We start from the raw sequence: 18,490 nt of genomic DNA, 5'->3' as shown, positions 1-18,490 counted from the left end.
CCTAGGTGATGTTCGGATCCATAACATTTCATTTGGATCTTCGTCGGAACTTCAATATTAATCTGAATCCTTGTATGGAAACCATAAGGATCGATGTATATTTAGTTGGATCCATAATAATTCATTTGGATCCATAGTTCCAAATCATATAACTAAAACTCTAGATTTCTGGATCCAAATTTATTAAAAAGATTTACGAAGCACAATGGATCCTGGATCCATATTAAGTTATGTCAATTTTTTATTAACGTAAACGGATCCATATCAATTGGGGGGTACATATATATAATATCATACATATGTATAGGAAAATAAAATAAAATAATAAATAATAAAATATATTTGGATCCACAGTTAGATCCATATGGATCCAACCTGCAGACCCAAACAATGGTTGGGTCACGGATCCAAATCACGATCGGATCCAACTGTGGCAAGTCACGGGTTCGGGTTCAGTCGAACCAAACTTGCACCCGTCGGTGCGTTAAAAACCAAATCACGAAAAAAAAAAAGGTTTTAAGTTAAAAAGGGGGTGGGGCTGCTACAGGCCCTACCCGATAAGAAGGGGCGTTAGGGTTCTCTCAGAACCCTAACGCAGGTTGTATCATGTAGAGGAGGAGGCAGTGATGGTGCGCAGCCGCCGGCAGCGATGCTGTCGTTCCTTCTTCCCTCTTGTACTCCCTCGACCTCCTCGGCTCGTCGAAGGAGACCCCACGCCGGCAAGCTTTTCATCTCACTCTCACTCTCTCTCTCGATTGATGTCGCAGTAGTGGAACAACAAGGCCGACCGACCATCGTCTCTCGACAGCAACCTCTTCTCGCCGGACAAGGTAGGATCCTGTGCTGTTATTGTAGGTGTTGATTGATAAATTGAATGGGATGGGGTTTGTCGAGGGAAGGAGTCTGGGTTTTCGTAGGTAGTTTAGAAAGGGGGTCTTGTAGGGATCGATACCCCCTTTCTAATTAGATATCAATTGATCTATTGTTTGTTGGTGTTTCTGTCATGCCGGAAATTACTGTGTATTGCATGCTTCGATGCAGGTGTTTGAGATTCCATTGGCTGCTACCCAGATTTGGGGGGTTTTTGTGTACAACTCTAATTCAAATGGAATATGGGGGTTATGGTTGCTGAAATCTAACTTGATTAATATATTTTTGGCTGTCATGGAACCCTATTTGATCACGGCTGTGGGAAAACCCCAAAAATCAACAAACTTGGGGATTTTCGGCAACAGTGAAATCCAGATGTTCTTGTTCTAGTTTTATAGGCTTGGAAGATTCGATGGGATGTTTCTGTTTTAAGTTTGGAGTGAAATGAGTGATGAATTGTTTTGGCAGGGGTGTTTGGTAGGAAGGATCTGAGTAGTTTAGCTGTTGGTTTTGTTCAGTATGGTATGGTTTTGTCTCTTCAGTAATTTGTGTGTTTTGTTATACATATTATTAAATCAGTCTATTGTTACGTTCTGGCAAATTTATATGAAGGTGACACTATGATTGTGCTGATTTATTTGAATTGTGCCTGGAGATGGACTTGATATGCATGTGTTTCTTGTATTAATTTCTTTTTGCTACTAAGATGTGTGCAATCAACATTTTAGACATGAAATCTATAATGAATGTTAAAGGATTACCTTACAGAATTTCTTTGTAAAGCATTACAGTTTATTTCCGCATGTAAACCCTCTATGATTTTCTGGTGAATAAATGTCCAAAACTCATGATTTATGGTAAAAGTTACAGTCATTATTGAGATTGTTGTCTTTAATGAAAATCTTGAATTAATAAACAAAGGTATTTTGTCCTTGATGTGTTGTAGGTTTTCAGCCTACTGGCTAATGTTGATCAGTTTGTTCATGTTCTGTACAATGATGGTGAAATAGTGAACGTGCCATTTAGTTAATCAAGTCTATGCTAATGACAATACTGCGAGATCTTGACGTTCAGCATTCAACTGACATGTTTCCTTGTTTTATCATCTTTTCCCAATAAAGAAGACTTCAACCCTTGAAAGATAATATAGGTTGTATAACACAGGTTGAAGTAGGTCAAATCCTTAGCATTTGACCCATACAATGACTACCTGTTATATTAATTTTGTTCAAATTAGGAAATCTGGTCCACATAATTTACGGTTCTGTTATTATAAATCTGATCCAGACAGCATAAGGTTCTGTTATATTGTGTATTTGAGAATGTTCAAATTTTTGCATCGGATCCACACAACTTAGGGTTCTGCTATGTTTACCAATATATTTGAGAATGGTCAAATTATAAAACCAGATTCAAACAGATTGTAGTTCTATGATTATGCTATATGGCTCTCAAGAAAAACTAAAATTGGGTCTGCGTGTTTTTCAAGGTTGAAACAGCAAATCAGACTTGGTAATATGTTAAACAATAAATTGCATCCTTCCAGGTTTCTCTAGTGTTGTGACTGATCTACATGAAATACCACGTGCTTAAACTGCTTTTTGTCAGAAAATGTATGATTTGAATTGCTTGTATGCAGCATGTTAACTGTGTTTGAGGAATGAGGTTATATTGGTTCCAAACATATGATGATGCACTTAGTGACATATAGACATGTGCCTTTCCGCGAGGCGGACACTTGGAAAAAACCCTGCCTAATGGGCAATATGGGTTGAATACCCGATACGGGTATTTGGGCTATTAGCCTATGTGTTATGGCAAGAAAAATGATGAAAACTTAATCATAAAGGTTGTGCGACCGACTGGTTTAAAGGTACCGGGGTCTTCGTACTTTACAGTTTAAAGGTACCGAAGCAATTAGAACATTGATCATAATACTGATAAGAAACTTAAATATAATATTGTTGTCCGACTGGTTTAAAGGCACTGGGGCATTCGTGCTTGACTGGTTTAAAGGCACCGGAGCAATTTGAGTGGGTTATGCAATCAATATGACAAAGCATTGGGACTGTTCTATACCCCTTGGTAAAATGACTAAGGTTGGGAATTCTACTGCTAGGATAGTGGAAGGAAGTTGGGGAAATACCCCATACTTCGGGAAAATAATTCAATGAAAAGATTAACTCACTCAGATTCGGGCTTACCTTGGAGAGGGTAGGTGGTACTAAACTCCGGGGACATGTTTCTTTGTTTCGAGCTAAAGTGACTCGTCGGTCCCCAGTCCTCGGAGTTGGGGGACCCGGACTACCAATATGTCATAGGTGGTAGCTCTTTGTTCTTCTGCAGAAGTTAGGGATGCATCCTGTTTTGGTTTTGGCCTTTGGGAGGTTCTCTCGGTCACTGGTCGCTCCCTTGGGATTTCAGTCACAGTTAGAATGTTTGAGTTAATAAAACAACTCTGAATAATATACCCCCGAACGTTCTCTTCTGTGATGGTTGCCTTGGCCCGTGTGTACCCACGGGATAAGATAAGATAAAATAATCATTATTTAGAACAGTTAGGTATCACAGTGAGTAGAGTCATTAAAGAGACAATTTCATATTTTTTCTAGCATGCTTTATGTTCTGAGCGTGTGATGTAATTCAAATCCTGAAATGTGTAGATACGAGATGATTGAACTATTACATGAAAGTTATGTAGGTTATTGTTAGTTGTTGTTGCATAACCTACCTCACTTGCTTATTAGTGTTGCGTAATATGCTTCACCTGCTCAGTATTGTTATGGAATATGCCTACATGCTCAGGTTTATGATTGTTGATTTTTGTTGCATAATCTGCTTAATTGTTTAGATATATGTTGATAGATATATATTGCAAATCCACTTAACACTCACGTCACATGCTAGATTCATGATATACCTGCATTAAGAGTTACGGTTTTCCTACTTAGACGTGGTAGTCTAATTCCAATAATTTTACTATTTTTCAGGTAAAGACTAGGATTTGTGAGCGGCTGCTGGATGAGGCATCGGATCGAGATTTTTGGATTTATTGTTCCAGGGATCGCTTGGGTCATTGAAATTTTTAATTGTTCATATCATTTAAAACTCTGATGATTTTCATTAATATTGAAATGAAATAAATGTCTTGGGTTTTCTCTCCACCGTAATGTCTCGAAATGCTTAACCTTATTTTATTTCTTGTTTCCGTTGAATTTTTTTTTTTTTAAATTTTGGGTTAAAATTTTGGGGTGTTAAGGGGGGGCGATAAATGGGGAAACCCCGATGGGTTTCCTTTATCGGGTCACAGGCGCGGTGGGGGGTGCGGCGCACAGGAGAAAGGGTTTTCGCAAAACCCTTTCTCTTGTGTCGGGCTTAAAAAAAAAACTATCGATATGGGGCCCGGGTCGGGTCCGGACCTGACCCGGGTCCGATACAACCTTTTTTTTTTAAACGTGGTCTTTACACACAACCCCCAAGCAAAGTGGCAGACTCTCCCTAAAACCGTAGTCAGGAGAAGAACCTCAATATCGGGTTCAGGGGCAACAACAACACACACAGAGTTTTTTTATCCTTACAGTTTTCCCAAAACCGCAATATCCAAGATTCCCACATTAAAGAAAGGACATCAAGGAAACATAAATTACACTGTTCTTTACTTTTTTTTTATCTTGTTATTAATTCATCTCTTTTACATTTGCAAATCAACATGCAAAATTAATAACATAAGTTTGCAAATCAACATGCAATCATAAGCTCGCAAAACAGCATGTGCAACTCTTCACGGTATACCACCCATGGCAACAATAGAACAACACAATTAAAACCATAATATAAATGTAATTTTTGTGATGTATTTAAACAATTAAAGAAAGAGCAACCAAAGCTCAAGGCTCTCCAGGCCTGTGATGATTCATTTAGACCATCGATGCATCATATGCAAAAACTATAACAACTTGTAATCATGCTTCCAAATGCATATTTATATATGTCAATTTAACCATGTGCATGATATGTCACATTCATATGCATGTGTTCACCATTCATATGCATGTGCCTTTACAAAATCATTTCACATACATGCATTTCACTCATGAATCATCTCAATTGGGACAAGTGAACAACTCATGCATTTATGTACATGCAAAACACACACCAATGCATGTATGCACATGCATTTGAAACAAACTTCAAATAGTATGATGCTTAAGCACATCACATCAAGTCAAAGCATATAAATAATTTCAAATCTTGACATGTCTCGAGAACCAAAATACATGCACACCACATATTCTGGAAAGTTATATGCACATCCAGAAATGCAAACATGTATCATGTGTATGCCACAAAAATATTCATAAGCATGTCTTTGTTCAATTCAGATGTATACCCAAGTCAAATGCATACTTTTATTCATGAACTGGTTCCAATTAAAATATGTGAACACGCACACCATGAGGTACGTGCCAAAATACATCAATTCCATGTATGCACATGCATATGCAAGCAACCTTGCACTAATGTCTTAATCAAGCATAACATGTCGATTCTAAGCATAAGACAAATATCATTCTTTCCTTGATTCACCTTTAGCAAAACATGCATACAAGTATATAAGCATGAGAGTGCAATAACAATAAACTTTCATGATCCATGTTTTCAATACATACACATGTCCATACATTCACATGCATAGAAAGAAAAACTAAATCTTTAACACATATAAACCAGAGGATAACATGAACACTTTTCATATGAGAATCTGTATATAGCCATATGCAATTTGCTGAGTCAATGAACTTGAAAACAATTTTACAAACCTAATCATCACCTAAGCATTGATCTTAACTTTGCCTAAAAAAAATCAGTTTTATAAGCATCGATCAAGTCATTCAAACTATATCCAGCATGAACCCAATTCAAGAACAGAAAACGCATATTAAGGTATATATATACAAGCATAAATCTCGATCATAACAAACAGAAATAAATCTCGATCATAACCTAATATGAGTCCGTTTTTGTATAAAAGCCCCATACACAAAAATTTTATGTGTAAAGAACCAAAAACACCCATATAAAAGAGGATCTATGGATCCTCATCCATGTAATCTAGAGTGAACATATAGAATCACTCTTTAACCATGGATTTGCACTAAATATTGCATGAAAATTGAATTAGTATTCAATTTCTCACATGATTCAAAAGAAAGAACCCATACCTTTAAACCGATGCTTTAGAGGGAAAACTCAGGGATGCCGATGGCGAGGAACGACTCAATCGGCGGCGGCGGAGGTGTCTGGAGGACAGGCGTCGTCGGCCGGCGTTGATGGCTGCCGCATGCTGGGAGGTGAAAGCGATAAGGGAGAGGGAAGAGGAAGAGGATGACGTTGTTGGGAGGTCGTCAGCGGTCCCGTGGTTGCGCACGAGCACGAGAGGGATACAGATGAACAGGGAGGCCGAGAGACTGGAGAGAACAAGAGAGATGAGAGGAAAGAGAGAGGTACCGAGGGAGGAAGAAGGGCGAGACCCCCTTTTGAAGAGGGCGACCCCCTCCTCTCCTTCCGAAAAGGAAGGAGGGGATAAACTTTCCCTCGGCGGCTCCGCGCCCCTCCCCTTTGCCAGACTCGTGTTAGGGTTTCTTCAGAACCCTAACCACGAGTTTTTCTTCTTTATCGCTACACGAGTCGCGACCCGGGTTCGGGTCTGAAACCCGCGACCCGCAACTCGGGTTCCAACCGTGTGTTGGATCCGGGTCTTGCTTGAAATGTGGATCCACAGGTTGGATCCAAATGAATCCAAGTGTGGATCCCTGCACTACCTTATATTTTTATATTTGTTTTTTTTTATAATGACATTATCCACTTTATGGGTCCTGGATCCGAGATTTGAATCCCAGGCCCAAATCAAACCATTTACGAAAACATGTCAAATTAATAAATAATAACCAAAAATTTGCGGTTATTACAGTGTTACCCCCTTGTAACTTACACTTTTGTAAAGCCCCCTTTTGGGACCCAAGATATTGAAGTTGATATTTTTTTACGTTTGTGCATTTGTATCCGTGCCTTTGTGCACTTGCAAGAGTTCTCTTTTTATGCCTTTGTGCACACTTTATGTTTCTAGTATTGTGTTTATACACAAAATCTCTTTTTATAGAGATTTTCACAATATGCACATCAAAATATTTTGGTTTTCTTTATATAATATAGGTTAGATTATTATAGATGGAAGGCTCTACTTCACAAGATACACATCATCTAACAGACAAAACAGTAAAATCTGAAGCACATGTAAAGGCATGAGAGTCTGCAATACCTGTTCACCTAGAATTTTAAGCTGATCAATTGCTGCTGGCCTGTATACATCTGCTGCAATGAGCATGCAATTCTTTCCCTGGGGTTACATGGTATCTATAGTCAGTCTCAAGAAGCATCAACCTATGCAAACGGAAGATAGGACCTATATGGAAGATTTCTAAAGACCTGCTTCTTCAGATAGAAAGCCAATTTTGCAGAAACAGTTGTTTTCCCAACTCCTTGCAATCCTGCCAGCAAAAACACTGTGGGACCAGATTTTGAAAATGTAAGTTCTGATACTTCCACACCCATCAACTTCACCAATTCATCATGTACAATCTGCATGAACCAAATGTTTAATTAGTTCCAAACAGCGTCTGCAAGGTATTGTCATCTACCTTTAAGACAGGATGTAGTTTTCAATAACAGCCAGTATGTCCAAAACCATGCACCAATATCATAAGGTCATTGAGAGTTTTCACACAAATTAAAAATGTTCCCCATATGTCCTAATCCATATGTAGCATATACAAGGTCTATTCTAGAGCAAAATCAATGCAAGTAGATGTGGTCTCAATTCTAAAGCATAACCGATGCAGGTAAAGGTAACTGCATCTACCTTTACCAATTGCTGATCAGGTCTAACCCCACGAATCAAGCCAACACCAACAGCTTGCTCACTGACCGCCTGAACAAACCTCCTAACCACAGGCAAGCTAACCTGTGTAAAATAAAAAATAAAAAATCTTCAGTTGATAGAAAAAAGTGGTAAGGTTACCTAAAAGCAACAAACTTACATCAGCTTCCAAAAGAGCCCTTCTAATATCTCGCATGGGTTCAACAATATTTTCCTTGGTCAAAACATCTGGAACAAGATACAAGTTACAAAGGAGAATAGTGATAGTTTCAAACTTCTTCAGATGCACTCCATGCTTCATTTATCATTCAAAAGCTACAAAAAAGTAGATTGTGTATGTGAAAGAGTGAAACGGTATACACCATAATAATCACTCATTATAACGAGAATATAGGACATATCAGGATCCTTTTAACTAAAAAGGTCAAGAGCAATCAGAATACGTCTAAGAACAACCTATTGAACACAAAATATGTGTGTTTAGAGTCTTTAAGCCAAATCACGATATAAAGCCATATAGAACCTTGTTTATATTGCTAAAAAAAAACAATTCTCAGATAGGACCCTTTGCCAGAGGCACATCTCTTTTTTTTTTCCTGTTTCTGATAAGAATCTCGCAGCACTAGAAAACATTCACATAAATTGCCATATTCTATCTGGGAACTGTGGTTCACATAAAAAGTGAATAACAATTGGTTCACCAGTTTTGGTGATTTTCTCTGATCTGGGTTCCTTTTATTCTTGTCATAGCCAGGTCATGGATAAAGCAAGTATGCAATTTGATTTGATTCATTTCAAGTCCTACTATTAAGCTCAGGGCTACCATCTTTGCCATTTTCTTGATACGTAAATTATGTATAGGTCATGTTTTAGAAGGGGGTGGGGGTGGGGAGGGCAAAGAGGAATCTAAGACTGAAAGTGCTGTTTCTCTTCTCCGGGTGCGGGCTCTTCTTGGGAACGTTCTTCCAAGGTCCGGTAACAGCAGACTGTCAAACTTTAACCATACCTAGTACCTTATGATTAATCAGACAATTGTATCACTCCTATAGAGCTTGCTTTTCATGGCCATCCAATGAGGATAAAGCTTACATATCAAACCACTTTGTTACTAACGTATCATATCATTGTCTTACCCACCAAACATGTACGGCTGACAATTCACTAATTCTATCAGAGCAATGCCTCAAGCTTAACTACGTTTTAATATCTTCCCCAGGCTATAACTTTTCTCTTATACCTCAAGCTTCATAGTTCCCTAAATCTCAGTTCTTAAGCTTCTTCAGTTCTTTAGCTAGAATGAATCATCCACAACTCAAAAAAAAAAGGTCGCTTTGCACATGGAAGCATGAAAATTCTTAGAGAAACTACGGAATGAGTGTCAAAACAAGAAAGAAAGAAGAACCCATGATTCTAAACTCACTAACCTTCCTTCCTGAGCTTGGACCAGGCAGCCTCAAGGCTGCTGGTGAGCTGCCCAAACATCTCAGCGCGTATGCTCAATCCCCCTTCTCGTCTAATTCTCCAACTTTTAGCATGAACCCATCCCCATATCACTCTCTGAAGAAGCCCCACAAAGATTGAGTGTCCAAAACTTCAAAATTCTCACCAAAAGAGATTGACACAAGCCAAAAACGCAAAAACAAGAACTTGGGGTCTCATAATATGCCCAAAAGATTTCTACTTGCCGAAAATGCGTCATTCCTTGCAGACCCAATTGAGAGAGTAGAGATTGGCGCGCAGAATGATGAGAAATGGACGGGTTTTCTTGCCGTTTTGGGATTGCAGAGGCTTCCTGGAACCGTCTGTGTGGATTGGGGAGCTAAAGAAAGAGACAAATGGCGAGAGGAAACGGAGGGGAGAGAAATTGCCTCCATGGATGCACTGAGTGAGTGAGTGAGAGAGAGAAAGAGTCTTATCTGAAGTGGAACAGAATCCTACTAAATTGTTTTCACGATAAGCGAATGGATGAGTTCAGCATTCATATGTTACTGAATGAGTGCAACTATTATACCGTTAATCTTGAAATCCAACGCACAAGAATGACGGTGGTATATATCTGGCCCACGGACAGCCATTATCCTCAACAGGATCAACGATCCGCCACACATAATGGACTTGTTAAGAGCTCAATGACATTTAAGTATAATTTATCAGTCTTATATAATGTCCCATAGCTATGTTTTTGTGTATTCAAGTATATGTAATAATATTTAAATAGTTAAAAATAAGATTTGCACCTTTAGCCAGGGCTAGTAAACGTGCCAACAAGCCGAGCCGAGCTCGTTACGAGCCTATTGCGAGCTGGCTTGTATTTTGAAAATTTTGTTTTTCAAGTATTTTTTAAGCTTGATAATATATAATATATGTATAACACATGCATAAAACATATATAATATGCATATTATCTATATAATATATAAATATATTATATGTAAAGCGAGATTATACGAGTAGAGCTTGCCATGTTCATGCTATGCTCATTTACTTAAATGAGCTGGCTCTTAGCTCCGCTGGCTGAGCTGAGCGGAACTCTGTTAGTCTCGCTTCCCAGCACTACTTTTAACTGCCAAAACTAACATTTTATTTTTAAATCAAGTTTTTCTGCACGTCATACAAATACTTTTAAGTCTCAATATTCATATTTTTTTTATGCAAACATTGGGAATGCCTTGTACCCGAATGTGCATCCGGTACTAATAAGTTGAAACTCATAAGTAGAAGCTTTTTCAAGTCAGATTCAACATGAACATATATAAATGTTCAACACAATCCGATTTATTGATGATCAACCTTTGGATCATGTTTTTTAATAAAAAAATATATTTATTAAATCATGAAAAATTGGTGCATTTCTTAATGATGGTTTTTGAATCGTCCCAAGAAACTCACACATCAAAATCTAGTAATTTAGACCACTACGGGGTCACCCGTGGGGTGGTTGTGAACATGGGAAACCAGAAATTTTATATAGGAGGAGCCCCCCACCCCCAACACACACACACACACACACACACATATATATATATATATGGGTTGGGGTCGGGTATTGTCAGACCCGTTTTTTAATAAAGTCTCAAGATTAAATCCAAAACCAACCCAATTTGGTTCATGTCTGGATGCGAGTATTGGTGCAAAATCGGGTTGGATCTAAATGATTTGGGTTTTAAGTATACTCGTTTTTAATCATGTCTGGAAATTAGACCCAAACCCCAACTCAGATTAACTTAGGTGCAGGTTGGGGTTTGGGTATGGCTGAATTTTTTTTACCCATATAGTAAGGTTGGTTCTAAATTGGCTGGATCTTATTTTAATTTATACACGGGTTAAGCCTAGATACTAGTCTTGGGCTTGTATGGGTTAATCGGATTAGGTATAAATGGATTGGTTTGTTTCAATGCAAATAAGTTCTATTAGGATTTTTAACTTTTTAGAGTTAGAAAAGTTGTTAAGAAATCTGTTGGATTGATGAAATTACATTTAAATTTCTCGTAATTACCATAGATTAGGTTTGGGTTAGGGTCAGTTTTGATGTCGGGTATAGAACCATAGTTTTTATAGCGATTCTGGATTTTAGACTCGACCTGAACCCATTAAGATCGAGTTAATTTAGATATAGTAGGTTCAAGTATACCCAACGCAGTTACACCCTTTCACGTTTGCATATATATATATATATATATATATATATATATATATATATATATATATATATATATATATATATATATATATATATATATATATATATATAATTTATTTATTTTTATGACGAAGTTCTCTACCAAATCAGGTAATCTCTGAGTGGAGTCGTGGACACCCATGCCCTTGCAAAGCCACCAATGAAAGGCACCTGCACACCCCGTGGGAGTCGAACCTGGGATGAAGCGGTTAGCACCTTCTCCCCAAGCCCACTACCACTTGGGCGACGCAGCGGGTGTCACGCTTTGCCCATATAACTCGTGTTTTTTAAATAATCCAATTTTCATCAATATTTTCTTAGTTTTATGTAAAAAAAAAAAAAAACTCTAAGCACCCTTTAAATTATATGGGTTACGTTTGGGCTTCTATTCTTTTTCTCTTCAGCCGACATAGCTTGGTCCGGATCCAAATCAATTTGTTGTTATCTGGGCGGGTTTGGCCCGACCCAATTGAGTGGTCGACAATTCGTCAAGTCATATAGGACACGATTCGAGTTCGATCAAAGTGAGTCCCGATTGGCCTAGCATTTGCGCACATGATTTTGGGGAAAGTGCAAAAAGGATCCTATCATAGCAAATATAATGGTGTAATATCCTACGTTAATCCAACCGTTCAACTTCTGCATCTGAACCGGTATGAGTACTTCACATCCGGAGAGAATGTGGATTAATCTTAGCTGTTGAATGGACGGCTAGGATCAAAGTAGGATGGATCCTATCATATGACAGATGATGGGATCCTGGATCTGCGTTTGGGAATCGGTGAACTCGAACCCTACAAATTTCTCACAGAGAGAGAGAGAGAGAGAGAGAGAAATGTATCATCCTTCCAGAGGAGGCGTCCGGGGTGGTCGAGATCGTGAGTTTTTCTTCTTCTTCCTTTTTTTTCCTATTCTGCTTCGGATTTTCCGAACCATTTTCCTTTTCGACAGTGTTTTTGTGTGCCTTCTTCAATTTCTTCTCTTTTTCCCCTTTTCTCGATTGATCTTGGTGGTGAAAATTACAAGTCCTTGATGCGAGAATCGAAATTCTCAGTTCTAGGGATTTGGCGAAGCATTTCTTTCTCTGTTTCATTTGATTCCTTTTTGGATGTCTCCCTGCCTGTTCTGTTCACAATTTATTTTTTTTTGTCTTGTTAAAATGTCTTTCTGTTTAATATTGAGCTAACTAAATTGGGGCAATTGTGGGTGTTTAATTCTGTTCTGTGATTCATAAGGGGGCATCTTGCAAGATTTGTAGGTTTGGGGGATTTGGGTAGGTTTTTTATTTGCATTGGTTTTATGTTATATCGATTCTGGGCGTCATGCTAAAGGATCCCAATTTTGTATATCGAGCATTTCATCTTTTAGGGGGAGTTTTGTTAAGGTTTCTCTTCCCAAGGACAGCATACCACGTTGGGATTCTTGGGTTTTGTTCTTTAGGAAGAAGAATGAAAAATAGCTCTCCCTTAGCTCCCTCAGTGTTTTGCCTGGCATATATATACGAAGGTTGAACAATAGATACTGGATTTTTAAGCACAATCGAGGTGCCTATGGCCGCGATTGAGATGCTCTGTTAGAGGTCTATGCGTATCACCAAATTTATGATTCTGTTGTATCTGCTACCTAATGGAAGCATATATTGCAACGTTGAAGTAGTTATTGAGTCTTGTAAGCGCTTTCTGCAACAATCCCCTTTCTTTTAAGCATTGAAATGAGGATTTTAGCAGTGTGGGGAGATTTGTATTTCTCTATTAAAGTTGTGTCTCGAGACGTTAAACCTTAAAAAATCGTCACTCATACACTTTGACTCCAATATCTAATTCACGAGTGCATGATACAGTCGAACTTCTCGACTGATGCATTTGATAAACAAATTATGTCAGTCGTCCATTTGCTTTTTAATAACGTTACCTGATGAATCTACTGGTGGCATATATAAAACTCCTTAAATTAGAAGACATTCTTGATGAGTTATTTTAGGCTCGAGCTTTATGTGTCCATATTTGTTAATAAGTGTACCCAAATTCTAAAATAACTGTGAGGATTTTTACCAATAACATTTGTGTAGAATGCAACGTTTACCAAGTAAGCTTATTGCTTGAGTCAAATTTGGTCCCAACTTATGCTGACTTGTAACTCGTCTTTTCCTGTGCAGAATTCAAGTGGGATGATGTGAAAACTGATAAACATCGAGAGAATTATGTGGGTCACAGTGTCAAGGCACCTGTTGGAAGATGGCAGAAAGGTATTTATCATTATTCACGAGTTTCATTTATTTACATTCCAAATGAGTATGATTCTCTTCTCTTCAAACCTGAGATTTTTCTAGGTAGAGATTTCTAGTTGGTATCTTAGAGTGTTGATCATATGAAAATGATATCTGAATTTCCTTGTTTAAATTTACTTGATGATTCCATTTAGTTTGATTGGTTTTCTTCTGCCTGATCTATCAACTTGTAAGATCAAAGATTTCTGGCTGAAACACATAACAAGTGATATCTGCTGATAGCACTATATTCCAGTAGACCAAGATGTTCTACTTTTTATGTTTTATTTTTACAATTGAACAAACTTTATCATGTCCCAATAGTATCTCCCTTACCTTGCCATCTTTACACACTAAAGATCAAATTGAATTGGGTTTAAGCCAACTTAAAACCAGCTGACATTGAGATGAACCTAATCATTTAGATGTGGATTTGGATTGATTACCAATATCTTTGCGCAGAGTCACTGTTGAATGCTGATCTGAGTTGGCGCCTATTTATTTGTCATTGTTCATTCTCAACGACTTACCCGTTTCTGATTCAAAGTAGCACCATACCTGTTTGGTTAGTGTGTCTTCTAATCAAATCAAATCTCTATTTGTCTGGCACTCTCCATTAATTTTTTCATCTCTTGCTGGAATTTGCTGCGTTAAAATGGCCTTATTATGCTTTATTTTCAACATCAAGGGTCACATTTAGCTGTTCTGTTCCTCCTTTCCAGAAGCTGTTCTTTCTCTTTTTGGGTGTTCTCTCTTCAGTTTACCTTTGTTTGAAATTCTTGACTCATTTCATTAATGGTTACCCACTTTTCAGTTTGCTTTGTCTTTCTAGCTTTATAGTTTTTCTACTGAGCGTCACATGCCTTAGATCTTGATAGTTATTGCAGGATAGGACAATGATTTGTTGTAGTGCAAACCTGTTGAGATGCTGGGTCGTTCAAAGGGCTAACAACTGAATGCTGTTCTATGTTTTAAATCGTATTCTTGTGTTTATACTACTGAGGTGCAGTGTAACCGGAACAAGTTGTGACAATTGCTAAAAATCTTCTTGAGATAAATTGTGGGGGAGGGGGGATTTTCATTTTTTAAAGGTGCATTTTACATGCAATATGCATCAGGTATCATGTACCTGAGGTTCCTATTCTGTTGTTACAACAGGATTTCTAATGATGCCAACTAAAGTGTGTAGTTGAGCTCATATTCTGTAGATCATATAGTTTATCTTGAAAACTGTACAATCTACATAAACAATTTGTTTGCATAAAGCCATAAACTACATGTCTCAATTGACATTCATAAATCAACATTACATTATAGAAAACAGAGTTTGAACTTAATAAGGTACTCATAAACAGTCAACCACTACAACACTAACATTTAATACACTGACATGGAACTGTAATAATCTTGGCCTTGACGTTTAAGCTCATATTTCAACTTTCTAGTCTGTTGTTTTTCCATTCAATAAGGAGCATGGTATGTAAAAAAATATTTAATCCTGATGTTGTCTACTCATGGGATCTCAATTACGACATCGTGAATCAAGAAATTCAGGTGATAGACAAAGGCATTGGTCCTTTGGTGCGTGAGGGCAATCATCTGCGCCGTTGCCCATTGAAAAAATAAATAAAGGTTAACTAAAAGAAGGTGTTAACAATGTAGGCTGTGTTTTCTTTTGTGTTAGGATGGAAAAAATGAGTGCAGACATTTCTATCTCCATCATTCATTATGGTTTGATGAAGGAGATATTGAAGCGGTACGTCTCTACATGATCTTTGGGTTTTGTCTTTGCTGTTTAACATTGTGTGTGAGGTGGTGTGGTCACTTCAGTAAGCCTTTTTGTCAAAAGGGATACAAAATTTGGTTTCTCATGATAGGAGAGATTTAGATTGTTGGATTAGAATAAATTGGTGTTTTCACTTTTTTTTACCATTTGTGCCATCAAGAGAGGGTGGGAACTGGGAATGAGGTAGGGAGGGATTTCAGTGCTGCCTCTCAGAAAATTTGGACATTTTTCTAATGATTCTCCATGCAGGAATTGGAGTCTGACATGGGAACTTAGCAACAGGTCATCTGAAATATGAACATCTGAATGGCAATGCCCAGATCACCTCAGTGCTGTTATTTTTGTATTACTGAAACAATTAATTGTTCTGAACTTTGTTTTGGTATCAGGATGAGCATATTTTTTATGCATAAGGTTGCTGAATTTTCTCCCATCAAGGGTTATTCATTGAATCAAGAACCTGCTTTCCTTCATTCCCCTCTTCCTATTGTAGTCATAATTTCGTGTGTGTTTTTTCAGTCAGTTATACTTGTAAGTATATTCCCATTTCCCACTGGTTGAATTTAGTTAATAATGTTTCTGGTTTTCTAACTGTTTGTTCTCAGGGATAGGTCATATAAAGATTACTTTTCATTCATTATTGACAGTCAAATCATTTTCTGTTGTTGAGAAGCCCCTTTAGTTTGAATGATCCTTCTTAATGCATGTGTGAATCATGAGAACCCTATTTTCCCTGTTTCCTTATAAAGAAATTGAGATGTGATTCTCTGTTGTGTATTTCCAGGGAAGGACCTGTCTTGGTATGCAAGGGATAAAAAATCTGCAATGTTAGATGCAGAAGCTGCCAAAGAAGAAATAAAAAGAATCAAGGAACAAGAGGAACAAGCAATGCGAGAGATTCTTGGCTTGGCCCCAAAGAGTACTAATCGGCCACAGGGCAACCGCTTGGATAAGCATGAATATAATGAACTAGTCAAAAGAGGCTCCACTGCAGAAGACATGGGTGCAAGTTATGCTGAAGCAACACGAGTACATGGTCTTGGTTTTTCCCGGTGTGTTAAAGCTTTCTAATACTCTGGAATTTATTCAGGTTGCTAGTTTCATTTTGGTTTTGTTTTCACTTGTTTCTTCAACAGTATGCAGTGCAAGACTTAGACTAGCATGAGCTTTTTGTGTGCTAGCTTCCTGTTTGAATGTTTTATTGTTGAGTAAATTGCTTATGGCTCAAAATCCTTACATTAGCAGGGTCTAGTCTGGAGTAAGTGGTGCTTGATGTAAAAAATCAATGTCCTTTTCCCCATTCATTTTCTTGGTTAGAAAATTATGTAGGCTGTAGATTTTGTGTTATTTTATGATTGCAAACATCTCTCTTTTTCCTGTTGAACAGGCAACTACATGCTCTTTCTGCATTTTGATTTATTTTACCATCAGACTGACTGAAAATCTGTTTTTTTGACTTGTGATAGTATATTTTTCTCATTATTTTTTGGTAAAATATTTTCTCTTCAGTGATAGGAAGGCTTGGCCGATGGGGAATACATGCGGCAGATGATAAAAATGTTGTTGCATTGGGGTTTCTTTTTCTGGTTTTGTTTTCTTTGATTTCTTGTACAACAGTCTGTGACATGATATTAAAGTCATATTGGCTTTTGTTTGATTAAGACAAGAATGAGCATTTGCGTGTGAACTTAATGTTTTAAGTGTTAGAATTTTGAGTGAGTTTGTTTCTCTTTCTTTTATGTATTAACGGTAAATTTGCAAAATGTTAGACCTGTTACTGGCTATATGTTTTTTTTCTCTTGTTTTGGGTTGTAGATTCTGTGTCATTTTATTGATGAGAAACTTTTAAACGCTTTTACTATTGATCAGGCATCCGTTTTCTGAATGTCTTTGTTCATTCTTAACCATCAACTTGAAGTTGAGAAATCTGATCTGTGGCTTATCACAGTTGTCTTCAACGTATGGTTTTTTCTCCTCACATTATTATATTGAGCATTTAGCTTGTCTTTTACTTTTCTTACCTGTATACTTTTTAGCTAGTTTATGGAGAAAAAGCTGTAAGTCTTCTGTATTGCAATTTGCCATCGCCTTGTGCCTTGGGTTTGTTTTACTGCTTGGTGCCATAATTCCAACTCTCCTGATAATTACAGAGCTCCCCGCGTTGGTACAGACTTCAGCACTCTTCCTGCTACTGCTAGTACTAGTGTGAAAGAAGCATCACCTGATGCTGATGATGTAGCTTCACCAAAGGCACTCGCAAAGAGTACAGAGGTTCCAGCACCTGAAAGCCGCAAGAAGCGTGAGAGGGAAGAGAGGAGAAGTGAAAAGCATGGAAAGCGACACCACTCTTCCGAAGAGAAGAGAAGGCACAAAAAGGATAAAGTGAAGGGGAGACACCATTCTGATTCTGATGGTTGAAAACTTTTGAGAAGTTGATTGATCATTCTGCAATTTGATCTATTGACAACCTGTACTCCACTTCTATTCATCTAAGATGGGAGTAGACAATTTGTATATTTTAAGCATTTCTTTATGGTTGAATCACGCAGCCATTATGGTTGTTTGCATGAATTTGTGTTGCATTTTATGTAGATGGATATGAGCAGAGGGTGTTCCTGCATAGATGTTAGACTTGCTATTGTTTGCAGCGAGAAAACAATTAGTAACACAGATTTATTGAGAGCATTGTGGGGCTCAGGTTTTTGAGTTAAAATGATTGATTACATGAACATGGTGGTCGTGAACCTTGGATGAGTTCATATCTCTAAACTGCAAACTAATAACCTTTTTTTTTGGATGATCAAGACGGGGAATTAAGGCCCCCTCTTTTCCAGTAGACAAGCCCTAGTGGTGGCTATACAGCCAGGGCAGTTATACAAGCACTTGGGGTTCGAACTTGCAATGTCCCATCACATGGTGACTTGCACAAACTTCTCCTACCAAACAGACGAT

At 37.8% G+C, this 18,490-nt stretch overlaps 2 protein-coding genes across 4 annotated transcripts in view; one reads left to right on the top strand and one right to left on the bottom strand.

Annotated features, from left to right (window-relative positions):
* Positions 1–9,719, bottom strand: part of LOC149848716 (signal recognition particle subunit SRP54, chloroplastic-like) — a 180,695-nt gene extending 170,976 nt beyond the window's left edge. For all 3 annotated transcript variants that reach the window (XM_089997091.1, XM_089997098.1, XM_089997107.1), the window contains exons 1-6: positions 9,489–9,719; positions 9,232–9,360; positions 7,968–8,035; positions 7,790–7,891; positions 7,357–7,509; positions 7,190–7,267 (exon numbers count right to left, since the gene is read on the bottom strand). In XM_089997091.1, the coding sequence (XP_089853217.1) occupies positions 7,190–7,267; positions 7,357–7,509; positions 7,790–7,891; positions 7,968–8,035; positions 9,232–9,360; positions 9,489–9,681 (723 nt within the window). In that variant the 5' untranslated portion in view covers positions 9,682–9,719. The remainder of the gene's footprint in view (positions 1–7,189; positions 7,268–7,356; positions 7,510–7,789; positions 7,892–7,967; positions 8,036–9,231; positions 9,361–9,488) is intronic.
* Positions 9,720–12,273: 2,554 nt separating this feature from the next.
* Positions 12,274–18,267, top strand: LOC149848715 (leukocyte immunoglobulin-like receptor family A protein). The gene is made up of 4 exons (XM_089997081.1): positions 12,274–12,364; positions 13,642–13,731; positions 16,323–16,590; positions 17,689–18,267. Exons 1-4 carry the CDS (start codon positions 12,322–12,324, stop codon positions 17,954–17,956), a joined length of 669 nt encoding a protein of 222 aa, XP_089853207.1. The 5' UTR covers positions 12,274–12,321; the 3' UTR covers positions 17,957–18,267.
* The last annotated feature ends 223 nt before the right edge of the window (positions 18,268–18,490 follow it).

This window comes from Nuphar pumila, chromosome 1 (assembly GCF_984573655.1).
Source record: "Nuphar pumila chromosome 1, dmNupPumi1.hap1.1, whole genome shotgun sequence".
NCBI classification, from domain to species: Eukaryota; Viridiplantae; Streptophyta; class Magnoliopsida; order Nymphaeales; family Nymphaeaceae; genus Nuphar; species Nuphar pumila.
Note: the sequence above shows the minus strand (reverse complement) of the source record. Positions and strands in the feature narration are given on the sequence as shown.

Excerpts from the sequence above, each read along its gene's own strand:
- LOC149848715 (XM_089997081.1), top strand. The coding sequence starts at position 12,322 with ATGTATCATCCTTCCAGAGGAGGCGTCCGGGGTGGTCGAGATC. Across the intron at positions 12,365-13,641 it reads CGTCCGGGGTGGTCGAGATC|AATTCAAGTGGGATGATGTG; the intron begins GTGAGTTTTTCT and ends TTTCCTGTGCAG. Across the intron at positions 13,732-16,322 it reads TGTTGGAAGATGGCAGAAAG|GGAAGGACCTGTCTTGGTAT; the intron begins GTATTTATCATT and ends GTGTATTTCCAG.